General features: G+C 35.8%; 1 protein-coding gene across 6 annotated transcripts in view; it reads left to right on the forward strand.

Annotated features, from left to right (window-relative positions):
* The first annotated feature begins 993 nt into the window (after window positions 1-993).
* Window positions 994-15,445, forward strand: part of POLQ (DNA polymerase theta) — a 126,476-nt gene continuing 112,024 nt past the window's right edge. For 4 of the 6 annotated variants that reach the window (XR_015724200.1, XM_045812681.2, XM_045812682.2 and 1 more), the window contains exons 1-8: window positions 994-1,618; window positions 2,073-2,252; window positions 4,299-4,429; window positions 5,912-6,068; window positions 8,197-8,305; window positions 10,710-10,929; window positions 12,930-13,077; window positions 15,181-15,327. Coding sequence is in view for 5 of the 6 variants with exons in the window: in XM_045812681.2 (XP_045668637.2) it covers window positions 1,438-1,618; window positions 2,073-2,252; window positions 4,299-4,429; window positions 5,912-6,068; window positions 8,197-8,305; window positions 10,710-10,929; window positions 12,930-13,077; window positions 15,181-15,327 (1,273 nt within the window). In the remaining variant the exon portion in view is untranslated. Of the gene's footprint in view, window positions 1,619-2,072; window positions 2,253-4,298; window positions 4,430-5,211; window positions 5,302-5,911; window positions 6,069-8,196; window positions 8,306-10,709; window positions 10,930-12,929; window positions 13,078-15,180; window positions 15,328-15,445 lie in introns of those variants that run through there. The other 2 variants (XM_045812678.2, XM_045812679.2) reach the window with 2 other exon arrangements.

Raw genomic sequence — 15,445 nt, forward strand, 5'->3', positions numbered from 1 at the left:
ATTCTCTAGGCTTTTTGCTGGGATGACATAAACTATTCCTTGCATTCCCTTCCTAATTATTTCCCTCATTTGATCATAATTCACATAATAAAAAATACTGTGAGATTTGCGAGAGGTTTTTTTTTGTTGTTTATTATTTTCCCTTAAAATGCTGGATTCACATTGGAAGCAATATTAGAACGCTTAAATATCACTTTCTTTGAATAGTAGTTATTAAGCGGAGAGCACTGTTTTTTTTAAATAATAATTTTTTATTATATTATGTTAGTTACCATACAGTACATCCCTAGTTTTTGATGTAAAGTTCCATGATTCATGACTTGTGTATAACACCCAGATGGAGGGCACTGTTCTAAACACTCTACACATATTGACTTATTTAGTGCTTATAATAACCATATAGTTTACTATTATTATCCCTATCATATACACACCAAAAAGGAAGTACAAAGCAAGTTGCCCAAAATCATATAGCTAGTAAGTCTTCAAACGTAGACTGTTGGCTCCAGAATTTCACTCTTGACCTCTATGGTATACTGCATCTCAGGAAGTTCTTCCATGACTACAATGTAAATGAGGAGGCCTTCCACTTCTTTGATAGCACTGTTCATTTCTGCCTAAACATTAGTACAATTTGAAATTATTAATTTGTTTAATGTCTGTCTCCTTCTCTAGGTTCTTTCTCTTTGAGAGCAGAAATCATTTCATGCCATTTCCTCGCCATTTACCCAGATGGCTAGTACACAGAAGGTTCTCAACAAATGGTTGAGTGAATGAATGCAGGGAACTTGCATAAAAGAGAACGAGGAAAAATGCTTCCTTCATGGAGTAATGTCCCCATCTGGTGGAATTTTAGAATATTGCCATTAAAAAACATTTTTTAAGTAAGATAGGTTTTCGCAGAACTGTTTCTCAAATGCTATGTCCCAGACTTGTACTATATGTACTTGCACACATAAATCTGTAATAATTTTTTTTAATATCAATAGGTTAAGAAGAGTTACTTCCCTGAGCTACCTATTACGGGCAACTCATTTTATGAAGTTAGCAAATCCTGCTATTCGAACAAGAAATGGACAAAAAGAAAGTGCTTAGGCCAGGCTGATTATAAATGCAGGTTACACATACAGGGTTGTTCCTTCCGCCCTCCGCCCCTTGACCCAGGTGCAACTCGGCTTCTCTGACGCTAATCTACAAATGAGGTAAAAAGCTGGAGGTCTGAGACACCACCAGCGGAGCCGCTCCTTCCCCACGCTTCTATGGTTCTCAGGTTACTCTCACCACCGAGAACTCTATGGTTCCGGGGCAGGCTGGGAGGCCTGAGTTTGAAAGCCTAGGCGGGAAGATGGTGGCTGCACCTGTCACCAGGCCCGGTTTCTCTGGAGCGGGAGGACGCTGGGACTGTGGCTTTCCCTGAATCCCCGAGAAGAGTTCGCGATGAATGTCCTGCGCCGCAGTGGGAAACGGCGGCGTTCAGCATCAGGCTCGGACTCCTTCTCGGGAAGCGGCGTTGAAGGCAGTGACAGCCCCCTGCTCCCCTCGGGGCCCGTGCTGAGTCCGCCCCCGGGCCTGGGACGCTGCTTGAAGGACCGCGGCCGCCCGCCGGCCGCAGCTGCAGGTACTTGCAGGCACTCGGGTTGGGAGGGCGCGGGCGAGGTGGGCAGCTTTGCCCAGCTACGTGTGGGGAGGTGGAGTTTCAGCACAGAGCTTGCGTGTTTGCACAGCCCACTAGATTTCTACTCCCCTTCTCAGTTTGTGACTCTGGCCTATTGTGGCAGGTCACTTTCTGTTAGGACGTGGACGTGCAGATTGGGCGACAGCCTGGTAATAATATTCAGGTGGTTTGTGGGTCTTTCGACCTTTACAGAAACAACTTCGTAGTTGGCCAAATCTAATCACCTGTTTGGGGCTCTCCTTACAGATCCTTATGTTGGAAGTGCTTTATGTCAGGATATGCTTTATATAGCTTCAGCCCAACACCTAGGAGTTCCAAAACACAGTGGAAGACTAACTACTGAAGCCATATGTTAGAATTAGGTTCAGCTATTAATTACTTTTTTCTTTCCTGAAAGGAGAATGCAAGCAGACAATTCCTGACGATCAAACAGACAAGTTGCTGTTGGCAAACTGGGGACTTCCTGTAGCCGTTCTGGAGAAATATCACAGTTTTGGTGTAAAAAAGATGTTTGAATGGCAGGCAGAGTGCCTTTTGCTTGGACAAGTCCTGGAAGGAAAGAATTTAGTCTATTCAGGTATTCAAATTTGTGCACATTAATTTCTGTACTACTTTATTTTTTTTTTCACTTTTTTTTTGTTTTTTTTTGTTTTTGTTTTTCCACTTTTTTTTTAATGATTTTTTATTATATTATGTTAGTCACCATCTGTACTACTTTAAAGACATGAATATAAAGGATACCCTTGAGGTAGTTATGAAGTAGTTTAAAAGATAGTAGTTATGAGGTAGTTTAAAAAGTGAATGGAACAGAGCTTTATAACTAGAGAAAGTCTTAAAATATGAAAAGTGGAGTCTCATCATAAACATTTAAATCATGCAAATTCCATTATATTGGTGAGGGTGGGGAGTGAAAAAGCAGACAATTTAAAGAGAGCTATTCTGCTTGCCTTTCCTCTTAACAAACGTGTCCCAGGCTGAGAGTGCAAAGGAAATGTGAATCTGCTCTTCCCCTGGTTGATCTCAGTTGCTTTACAGTGTGTGAACTTTATACATTATGTATTTACAACTTGGCCTTCTTGTACGGGGTTGTATACGCAAAACCATATGTAGTTTACCATGTAGAAGCCTTATATAGGCTGTCAGGGCAACTCTGACATTCATACTTTTTAACCTTTTTACTTACTGACTTTAGAACTTACATTTGGTAAGATGCACTTTCTTTGTATCAGTTTTTTCTGAAGTTGTGAGTCATCCAGATTTTTCATTATGGCTTCAGCAGATAGACAGTTATGATCAGGTATAATAAGTTCAGGCTGTGGAGTCAGATTGGTTGGGTTTGAAAACTATAACAGATAATGCCTGTGGTAATTAATAGAGCATGAGAGAATGCTTGGAACAGTTGTTGGCATATAGAAAGTACACAATAAATGCTAACTGGTGGCAGTGGTAGAATGGCCTGACCATTTCAACTGCTTAAACCAAAACTTGAATGTCATTCGTATTTCTGGTCACCAGCTTACATCAATTAATCACGAAGTCCAGTGTGTATTATCTCAAATATCTTGTGTGTGTGTTTTTTTTAAAGATTGATTTATTTATGAGAGAGAGAGAGAGAGCGCGCACATGAGAGAACCAGCGCGCGGGGAGGTGCAGAAGAAGAGGGAGAGGGGGAGAGAAGCAGACTCCTCCATGAGTGTGGAGCCTGACGGGGCTCAGTCTCACGACCTTGAGATCATGACCTGAGTGGGAATCAAGAGTCAAATGCCCCACCGACTGAGCCACCCTGATATCTTGATTCTGATTGCTCTCTGTTTTTAGGTACACTACCTAGTTTATTTTCCTCTTCCTTGTAGATTATGTTCACTGTCATCTTCTAGATTATGCAGTAGCCTTACGACTAGTTTATATTTTCTCTCTGGTTTTGTTCTGCCCCTGCATGCAAAGTGGTCTTTATGAAGTACAAATGTGATCTTGCCACTCCTTTTCATAAAACTCACTAGTCACTCTACATTGCTTTCGGGATAAATTCTAAGTTCCTTACACGGTGGGATTATAAAATTCTTTTTCATGTGACATGTTCATATCTCTTCTCTTACTCCTCCTGTTTTATTTCAGGCTTACTGAATTACTGTCCTCTGAACTTTCCAGGCTTTCCTCTAGGCCTTTGCACATGCTATTTCTTTTGCTTGGCATTCTTTCCTCTTCCGTTCTCTTCTCAAAAGTTGTGTTACCTTTCCGTAAACTTCATTATAGCTCTTCTCTCTCAACTTCTATCATGGTTCGTACCACAATATGTTACACTTGTTTGTCGCCTTCCTCAAAGCAGGGCTTTTAATCATTCAGTACTTAAAGGATCATTAGACACAAGCTAGGGACTCAATATTCATCATTTATTGTTCATAAAAGGATTTAATAATTCTGTGTTTTCAGTGTGAGGCTATGTAGAGCGCTGGTTTGAAGTCAGGGACATTAAGCAAATACAGTTTTCAGATGCTAGTAGGGGCCTTAATGATAGGCTAGTCTAAGGCTCTGTAATTACTGGATATGGTTTAAAACATTTATTAATTCAGTATGTCAAATATTACTTCTCTTTGTGATAATCTTGTGGAATAACATGTTTTAGCTCCTACGAGTGCTGGGAAGACTCTTGTTGCTGAATTACTTATGCTGAAGCGAGTTTTGGAAATGCGGAAGAAAGCTTTGTTTATTTTGCCCTTTGTCTCTGTGGCTAAAGAGAAGAAATACTATCTTCAGGTAATGTTCTTACACTAAGAACATTATTGTGATAAGACCTATTATTGGCAGCTGTGTTAATAAAAGTTTCTTTTATTGTATCTCAAAGTAGCTTTAAAAGTTGACCATTTGTGAAGAGAAACTTTTTTATTGCATAAAGGAGAAAGGGTCATCAAGTCAAAAGAGTAATTGAAAATTGTGTTAAAATTTATGAACTTTTCCTTAGGAAGTAAACAGAATACTTTAATTAGTATATAAACATATAAATTAAAAAACATTTTAACTGAATAGTAGGATTAGAGTGAAGCATGGAAAGGAAAGAGTATTTAAGGAAACATCCTATCCTAACTGAGGGCCATTTGGGAGTAGTTAGGGGAAGAAGAAGAGCCATTGGTGCTTAGGTAAAGCTTCAGGCCTGTGATCTGTTCTTCTGCAAAAATGAGTAACAACATTTTTCATTTGTATGATACTAACTGGTTTTTAAGGCATTTTTATAAATACAATGTTTCATTAAATAGAATACTTTTACTGTTGTGATTTTTGCAGTGAAAAAATGTGTTGGAATGCCAAGACTATTATACTGGTAATCCAAAAAATCTGGGTTCTAGTCCCAGTTTTGCCATTAACTATGTCTTCAGGCCAGGCACATAATCTCCTGGACCTCAGTATTTTCATTGGTAAAATGAGGATTTTAACCCTAATACTATGGGTTAACTCAATAACACGCAGAAACATTTTATTGAATGAACAGCTCTAAAGTTCTATGGTTCTATAAATCTTTTTAACAGTTATTTCAGAGGCCAAATAGCCAACAAAGCTGGTCCTACATGGTAACATCCTCTCAACTTAGACCAAAGTAACAAAATGATGAAAGGATCCTTTTTATTGAGAAGGTATGTTAGTTACAAGTTAAACTACCAAAAAAAAAAAAAAAAATTAACATCGAGGTCCCACTGCATTTGACTTTTGAAAAATTCTATTGTATAAAAAACTGTGGGATAATGAGATTTTATTCATGAAGTATAAAATTGTTTCTTAAAGTGTTACATTTGCTTTTTAAAAAGAGCTAGTTTCTTGCATGTTTATTGGATTAAAAATTTAGTGCTTAAGGTAGATTTTTCCCAATTTTAATTTCTATAAGTAACTCTTAGAACTGCTTTATTAATGTGATCGTTAAAATGGCATACTTCTATTTGACTCTGTCTTAGCAGAAAATCTCTATTCTGAGTTTTGTCAGTTCTAAACTTCATATTTTTAGCATGTGATTCTATAAAAAAAAAGAAAAGAAAAAGAAAAAAGAGAAAGAAAGAAAAGAAAAGAAAGAAAGAAAGAAAGAAAGAAAGAAAGAAACAAACAAACCACAGTGTGTCCTGGCCAGGAACAACCAACAGTAATCTAATAAATATCTTTGGATACTTATGTCTGTATTCTGGGGTAGAACCAATCTACAAGTCACCGATTTCAAGTATTTTTACTTGTATTGTTCCTTTTTACTCAATTCAGAGTCTGTTTCAGGAAGTAGGAATAAATGTGGACGGTTATATGGGCAGTGCCTCTCCAAGAGGGCATTTCACTTCCTTGGATATTGCTGTCTGCACAATTGAAAGAGCCAATGGTCTGATCAATCGCCTCATAGAGGAAAATAAGATGGATCTATTAGGTAAGAAAAGTAGGAAATAAGCAAATATTTTCTGTTGCTGTTTTTTGATGGAGGGGAGCTGTTATGATTTCTATATGTCCCATTTTTTTTCTTACTGTCTGTTATCTACTTATGAAGTTGAGAATTGGCATCCGTAATGTTAAGGAACTCTGTGTTAAAAAAAAAAAAAGTTTTGTGTCCTGCTTGCTATTATTGACTATTTCCCAGTATGTTTGCATTTTACAAAGCACAGAGGATATCCTTTAGCCCTCAAGTCATTTCTCATTGCTTCTTTTCTGTCTAAACTTTACAGGGAATGGAAAGAAGCATGCTGGGGCTGGTTCTCCCATATCTGCAGTTAGTGTGTATGTGTATTCATTATCCTATTCTGGTGCTAGGATATCTAGATTTGGCCTTTACTCAGAGGTTACCATTTAGCAGGGAAATGGTATGGAGCTATAGAAGCTGAGACTGTATTTGAGTGTGGGACTCTGGGAACGTTTTCTACCTTAATGCCTTTTTTTTTTTTTTTTTAACCACTTAGGAGAGTCTATGTAGAGGTAGCAACAGGAAGAGAATGGTCGTAGCATCAGCAGAAGCAGCAAGAATATCAGTTAGCTACTCACTGAGATCCTGGTGAACTCAGGTGGTAAAGTTGGGTAGGGTAGGAATGGGGAATGAAATCAAAGATTAATAAGACATGGCTCTGCTCTATAAAGCTTAGAGAAATCACATTCATCAGTTTGTATCAGAATTGTCTTATTACTTGTGACCCCATTGCATTTTAAATATCTCGAGGATTGCAATAGAATCTTATTAAATATATATCCAATATACCTAGCACAGTGCCTGACACAGATTTTTTTTTTGAATGACTGAGTGAATAAACTCTGAAATAACTTATCACGCCGTATGGTTTTTGAGATAGCTTACTGAAAAGGAAAAGAAACATCGTGTGCCATTAGGAAATGGGTCTGACAAATGCATAAAGAAGATGTAGTCCATATATATAATGGAATATTTCTCAGCCATCAGAAAGGGTGAATACCCACCATTTGCATCGATGTGGATGGAACTGGAGGGTATTATGCTAAGTGAAATAAGTCAGGCAGAGAAAGACAATTATCATATGGTTTCACCTATATGTGGAACATAAGGAATAGCGTGGAGGACATTAGGAGAAGGGAAAAATGAAGAGGGGGAAATCAGAGGGGGAGATGAACCATGAGAGACTATGGACTCTGGGAAACAAACTGAGGGTTTCAGAGGGGAGAGGAGGGTGGGGGGATGGGCTAGGCCGGTGATGGGTATTAAGGAGGGCACGTATTAAAATGAGCACTGGGTGTTATAGGCAAACAATGAATCATGGAACACTACATCAAAAACTAATGAAGTACTGTATGGTGACTAACATAACATATTAATAATAAAAAAAAAGGAAATGGGTCTGAAAGATCTTGATTTAGGTGGGGAGGATTTGTCAGGGGGGATACTAGTGCCTGTGAAAAACCTGATCTTATGACTGTGTTTAAAGGAGGCATTGGTTGGTACTAAATTTTCAGTAATTCTTGAGCGTTACTCCAAGTGCACAGACTGGTTTGATTCTCCAAGTAGTGGAGAAGAGGATTCTGGTATACAAAACATATTTCTGTTTTGTAGTAGGGTAACTCACTAGCCTATCATCATCAAACAAAAGCATCCCTTAACATTTCTTTCTTCTTGATCTGATTTTGTTTTTCTAAGCAACTTTCCAACATCAATATGGTTGGTTGCCCTGGCTGTTTTCCCTCATAGAAAAGTTAATACACTGAGTAACTGTCCTAGATGAATTTGATATCTCATTGTACATATATTTCTACAAGGTTGCTGAAAAAGAAGTATGAGTAATGAGAGGCAGTTTCCTCTGAGTTAACTAATCATTGATTTTTGGATCCAGAATACATTATAGTAGGACCACTTATGATGTCTGAAGTGTCTTGAGAAAGGATTGTCCATTATGTGAAATCTGATTTTTGTTTTATGGTTAGAAATTTCTATCACCCGCAATATATTATAGTAATGACAGTTACTTACTATATAACAAAGTCTTTTAAAATTTTTCTTGAAATTGTGAAATTTTGTAAAACCTAGTTCTGGACAATCTCTTTAGGAATGGTGGTTGTGGATGAATTGCATATGCTGGGAGACTCTCACCGAGGGTATCTGCTGGAACTTTTGCTCACTAAGATTTGCTATATTACACACAAGTCAGCATCTTGGTGAGTACCTGAAATAACTGAGTTCCTGAGATTCTAAGCAGTGTTGAGAAAGTGTTTGCAAAAGTATATAGTAAGTATGAATTAAATAAATTAAAGTAGTAATACCTATTTAGAACAAACTCATGTACAGCAGTTCATTTTTGTTCCAAAAGAAGTACTTAAGACTGAGTCATTTTAGATGATTTTGTAAACATTTTAAAATTTCTGATTGTTCACCACTTTTATGATAAAACTTTAAAAATCCAGTTTTTGTATTTGTCAGTTATACGTCATTCTACTTAAGCAGTCAAGGCTAATTTTGAAAAATAGCATTTCTTCATCCCCCCTTCCCAGAGGCAACTACTTTCAACTCTTACAGCTTTAAAAAAAAATTTATTTACAGTGTTATCTCTAAATGTAGCCACTTGTTTTTAGTTTTACACATATATATTGACTACTTACTATGAAAGATGAAGATCTAGCTCTTCTTTAAAATCTTTACTCACCCAACCCAGTCTCCTCCCACCTGACCCCACAGTCTTTCTGTCCTCTCATCATCTTCCCATTCTCCAAATACTGTTATGTCATAATTTTGTTCAGATCAATATTTAGTGTTACACTGTTATAACTATGTAAATGCCTTTGCCAACTGAGTCATGTAGTATATTATGATTACTTTTACCTTCTAAATAACTTTTTGTTTTCTCTGAAATTAATAAATATCTTTTTTGTTTGATGGCTTGGTTTTCTATGTCCTTTTCACTGATTGATTCCCAGCCTCTTTCCCACTTATGTAAATCTCCATCCAATATGTTCTAACACATTTGCTATTTTACCAAATTCATCTTCTTGAAGTTTCTCCAAAAGCCTTCTGAGTTGTTCCAGTCTGGATAGGTGGGTAAACTATATATGTGCTGCATAGTACTTATTTTAGGATCTTTCTTTGTCATTCATTCCAATTGCTTTTTGCTTGAGTCAGAGTCCCCCTTTTTTGGATAACATATGTTTTTTTCTTGATTTACTTCCTCATTTTGGTGGGGAATTCTTCCATTAAGTTCCACTTTATTTTAGTGTACAGTCTATTCATATGATTTTTTTGAAAGTTTGCACGTCTGAAAATGCCTTACAGTTATTCATAGATTGTCCAGGTATAGACGTCAAGATTTTAAATATTTTTCCTTTAGAGTTTTTATGACATTACTTCATTCTCCTGTTACTTTTGAGAAATCCAATGCCATGTTTATCCTTTGTCCTTTGTATAAAATTTTTAAATTCTCTCTGGGAGTTTTTAGGGACTCCTTTTTTTCCTCAGTGTTGTGAAATTTCACACTGATGTGTCTTGGTGTTCCATTTTCATTCATCGTGCTTGATGCTCAATAGATTCAATCTGGGAGCTCTTAGGTTTCAGTTTAGGGAGACTTAACAGCTCTTTTTCAGTATACTAGAAAATATGGAGATAATTGTCTATATACTAGATCAGCAGGGATATAGAAGATATGACTAATGCAATTAGCAAATTTGGTCTAATGGATGTATGCAGAAGAATTACCAAATAAAGGCAGAATATATGTTCTTTTCAGTGTACGTAGCAAAACTTCCCTATATGCTGGGCCATAAAGCAATATATTTTAAAGGATTTAAGTAGTTTGAAATATATTCTCTGAGAAATGGATTTATGTCCCCTGGAAATTGGGAAATACATTTTTACCCATTTTTGGGTCAAGTAATCACAGTAGAAGATGGAAGATAGTTTGAATTGAAAGTATATCTCCTAACAAAACTTGTGAAATGCAGCTAAAATTTAAAGGGGAATTGGTAGTATAAGATGCATGTATTACTGAAGAAGAGAGACTGAAAAATTAAGAACTTCGAATAGTAAAGTAATGCCACAGAAAGTAGAAGGAAAGAAATAATAAAGACAAGAGCAAAAATTAATAAAAGAGAAAAGTCATTATCCAGAACATTCAAACAATTCTACAAATCAAGAAGAAAAAACCCAATATATCAAAGGGCAAGCACCTTCAACAGGCATTTATAAGATGGTGTCCAAATGGTCCATAAACATGAAATGATACTTAATTTCATTAGTAATCAAAGCAATGTAAACTACTTCAAAGAGATATTACCACACACTCTCCAAAATGGCTAACATTAAAAAGATTGGCAATACTAAGTAGTGACAAGATGTGGAACAATAAAACACACATGGATCATGGAGATACTTTAGTATGATCTCTTTGGAAAACAGTTTGACATCAATAAAATTGAGAAGATGATGTATAACCCAGTAATTTTACTTCTAGGTATATACCTTAAAAATGTATGGGTGTATGTACCCAAGGACATGACCAAGAATATTGTTAGCAGCACTCTTTGTAACTAATACTATGAATCTTTGAACATCATTTTCATTTGTTTTCCTCAGCCAGGCAAATTTAGCCGATCCTCTATCTAATGCTGTGCAGATTGTTGGCATGAGTGCTACACTTCCTAATTTGGAGACTGTAGCTTCCTGGTTGAATGCTGAGCTCTACCACACCAACTTTCGTCCTGTACCACTGTTAGAGTCAGTAAAAATTGGGAATTCTATCTATGATTCTTCAATGAAGCTTGTGAGAGAATTTCAACCCAATCTACAAGTAAAGGTAAGTCAGTATTTGTTGTATCACTACTCCCAGTACTTTGTGTTTGAGTGCATTTTCTAGAAGTTAACATTTTTTTGAGATATATAAATTAGGGATTGCAAAGTAGTTGAATGTGCTTTACATATCCATTAGAAGGATTATTAATATTAAGCTAATGGCTTCATCTTAATTGGTGGTGATGGTGAGAGAGGAAATATAGTTGTGCCTTCAATTTAAATGATTATCATTTCCAATAAGTGTAATAAAAGATAACATAAATAATAAAAAATAACTAATTTTGTAGATATTTCTTTTTAACTAGGAAAAGATTTTCTTATGGTTTAGTTTACACTAAGCAGTAACATAGAAAATTAAATTTTGTTAAGTAGTAGTTATATGGTAAAAGGGAAAAAACATCATTTTTGGAGTCAGACCTCCCTCTGATACATAATAGAGTTGCTTGATGTGGCTGACATTACTTGAATCACAAAACCTCTCTGAATATACTATCTTCATCTCTCCAGTGGGATGTAATACTTACTCTAGGAATGAAGGATGGTTTTAAAAAATTGGCATCTAAGAAGTGCTTGATAAATTATAGATTCCTTCATACACCCATAAATACACTTAAAAATTTTAGTTCACAATATTTTTTTAAGTCAGGTTTTCCATCCTGAGGTTAAAAAACTGACTCATCATCTGTGGAGTGGGACATCATCTCTTTTTGTGTAGAGCTGTGCCTCCGAGTATGGAAACAGCTGGAGCTGGGAATAGGTGTAAATTCATGTGTTTTCAGTCCTCTCCTAGATAGGCATTTGTAGCCTCTGTATGTCTGGCATGGAATCTTACTCAGTTGCTTTGCTCTGTACCCCAAATTTCACCAGACTGTGCCTTGCTTACCTCAGTAAATATGTAAACACATTCATTTACTCTCCTGTTCATCTTTTTCTGTTGCTATCTCTATGCCTCCATCCTGTTTGAATCACTTTCAAGTCTTACCTGGATTATTAAAATAGTCTCCTAATTGATCTCTCTGCTTCCCACCTTCTCCCTTTCAGTCTATGCTTAAATCAGGAGGTAGTGATCTATTTAACATGAACATCAGATCACGTAACCATTATGTTCCCACACTTGAAATGGTTCCTTGTTTCATTTAGAATGAAAGCCAGCCTCTTTTCCTGTTTTCCATTTTATTTTTCTTTTTATCACTTTTCAAAATTCTGTGTGTTTTACTTATCTTGTTTTTGTTATTATCTATCCCTTCCTACTGGCGTAGTAACATTCTGTGGGCAGAACTTTTTTTCTGCTTTATTCTTCATCCCCAGTACCTAGAACAATATCTGGTACATAGTAAATATTTGTTCATTGAGTGAATGGATGAATGAATTAATCAAGTTAAATACCCCTTCCAGTTTTGAGAATTCACTAAGCTACCACTGGGCATTTACATATGCTTTGTTCTGCCTGAAATTTTTCCACAGTCTGCTAGTTACCTTCCATTGAAATAACGCCTCCCCTCCTTCAAATATCAGCTAAATAATTTTTCCAGAGAAAACTTTGATTTTTTTTCTACCAAATTTATGTCAAATATGAGGCTGTGACACATCATAAAATTCTTTTATAGTAATCTAATAATAATTATATTAATAACTAATAATTATATTATTATTATTTTACATTTATTTGTTTTGTACTTTAATATGTTTCCCCAATGAGACCTAACCTCCTTAAAGATAGGACCTTGACTTTCTTTTGCTTACCATTATATGCCCATTGGCTGAGGGTTCGAAGTCAATAAATACTAGTTGAATTAATAGAAAATATTTCCTTTTCACCTTGCATTATAAGGAAGTTTCTTTTTTTCTCTTCTTGTTTTTTCTTTGCTATTGACTTTGTAACTGATATTTGTTTTGCCTTTCAGTAGAAAAAACCTTCCCCATGAAGCAAAATGTGTGACCTTAAACTGATGTGAAAATGTTTTGAAAGGACCATGAGCATAACTATGTCTCTTTCCTTTTTAGGGAGATGAGGACCATGTTGTTAGTTTATGTTATGAGACCATTTGTGATAACCATTCAGTATTACTTTTCTGTCCATCAAAGAAATGGTGTGAGAAGTTGGCAGATATCATTGCCCGTGAGTTTTATAATCGACACCATCAAGCCAAGGGTAAGTTACTGATGGAAATGAAAGCCTGTATACTCAGTACATTTGTTTGAAAGTAATGTTAATGATTATATAAATAAAGCGTGGCTCTTTTCTATCACTGCACCACCTGCCCGCTGGACACTCCTTTACAAAACTGTGCTTTTGTGACTAATCCTCTCCTTATCCTCATTATAGACAATGTATATATACACTCAGGCTAACCTTAAGATTTTTAAAATACTGGATTTATACAGGTACATACTAAGATTCTTCATCTAGGATCCATGAGCTTTGAGAGATTGATCTTTGAAGCCCCTAAATTATATATAAAACTTCACATATACACATTTTTTCTGAAGAAATCAGACACATCTCTCTTTATATTTCCAAATTCTAAAAAAGAATCACACACATATTCATATGTATGTATATAAACACATGTATTTTAAAATCAGCTTTATTGAGGTATAATTTGTATATAATAAAATGTACCATTTAAAGTGTATACTTTAATGAATTTTAACAAAGGTATACACTTTAACTGCCACTATAATGAACCTACAGAACACTTCTATCACCCTAAAATGTAGTCTTTGCTCTTTAGCTATTAATCTCCTCTCTAATCTGAGCCCCATGCAACTGATCTGCTTTCTGTTACTTTAGATTAATTGTGCCTTTCCTAAGAATTTCATATAAATGAAGTCATATAGTATGTACGTGTGTTGTAGGTTTGGCTTCTTTCAGTATGGTATTTTTAAGATTCACCCAGGTTGTTAAGTTTATCAATTTGTTTTTTATCGCTGAGTAGTGATTTGGTGTATGGGTATAACCATTAGTATATATTTTACTGATTCTAGGATGAGCACTGTTCCCTCACCACTTTTACTAGCCTATGGTCCCTTGGGGTCCAAGACAAGAGTAGGGAAGACGGAAACCAACCAGTTCTGGTCACAGAATATTAGGATATTTTATGATTTCATTGGAATCCTGAGGACAGGTGATAGATACCTCAAGCTTAGCTCCAATAAGTAAACTTTGCTTGAAGTTTATATTTGATAGGCTCTGGCCCAACATTATAATATCTCTTTTATTTCTCTCCTAATTGATGTTTTCTATACTGTGCCATTTATATTCCTTACTTTGTACCATAATAACTTAAATTCCTTTAATAACCAAAAACATTATTATTATCTTCTTTGCTTGAGATTTATAGCAAGGGTTCCCAAATCCTAGTGCTTGGACTAGTCTGGGCTATGATGAAATTTTCACCAGAAAAATAAAGATAAGACAGTGCATTTTTTGAAAAGCTGAAGTTGAAATTCTGAAATTATCCCTACTAATTTTTTTAATGTTAAAATGACTTTCCTTTTGAAATAAAGGTGTTGATCAATGGTAGTTTTAAAAAATTTTTAAAATATCCTTAGCATAATAAAACGTTGGTAACCTCTGTGGGTCCTTAAAATTTTAAGAAAAGTTTACCTAAAATATTTTTTAAAATATATAAGGTATGTTAAAAATATATCTTATCAGAGGCTTATTAGTTCAGAAATCCAAAAGTTTGGGAAATTCTTTAAAGAAAACACAGTTCCTGCATCTAAGAAAGTTGAGGTCTTACTTAGTAGGGGAACAGTTTACACAGAGAGGCAAAAACAAAAGGTAATGGGTGATTAATTACCACATGGGTGATAAAGAGGCTGGAAAAATTGTCACATAGAAATAGGCTCCTGGGTGGTTCTGACACTGCTGGCTGGTGGGACACACTTTGAACAAGGATTTTGATTTTTAAGCTCTGAATGGTAGTATCTATAATCCCTTCCTTCTTCAGCTGGGTCCTTTGATCACCTCTTGTGGGCTTGGTCTTACCCTAACACAGTGCTTCCTAAACTTTGGTGCACGTTAGAATCATCTGGGGAGATTTTAAAATGTATCCAGCTTGCATTCTGTTGCATTACAATGTCTAGGAATAAGAGCCGGCATAAGTATTTTTAAAAAAGTACTACTAATTATTATAAATAATATGTTTAGAACTACTGCCCTAATATTTAGCTCTGTTATGACTTAGGCAGATAGCACATAAAGAGGTCCAGCCAGAGGTGAACGGTGTTGATGTTTTTTCTGTGACAGGATTGGTAAGATCATCTGAACTTCCGCCTGTGATACTGGAACAAAAGGGTCTCCTAGAAGTGATGGATCAGTTAAAACGTTTGCCTTCAGGACTCGACTCTGTATTACAAAAAACTATACCATGGGGGGTAGCATTTCATCATGCAGGTATCCATATTTATAATCTGTTATTATGAAATCCCCTCCAAAAATCCTCATAATTTCTTCATTTCTGTATTTGTGTGCATTTGATTTCTTGTCAACCACACCACTTTTAGATTTCATT

The sequence above is a fragment of the Ursus americanus genome, chromosome 4 (assembly GCF_024610735.1).
Source record: "Ursus americanus isolate L20-20 chromosome 4, mUrsAme1.1.p, whole genome shotgun sequence".
Taxonomy (NCBI): domain Eukaryota; kingdom Metazoa; phylum Chordata; class Mammalia; order Carnivora; family Ursidae; genus Ursus; species Ursus americanus.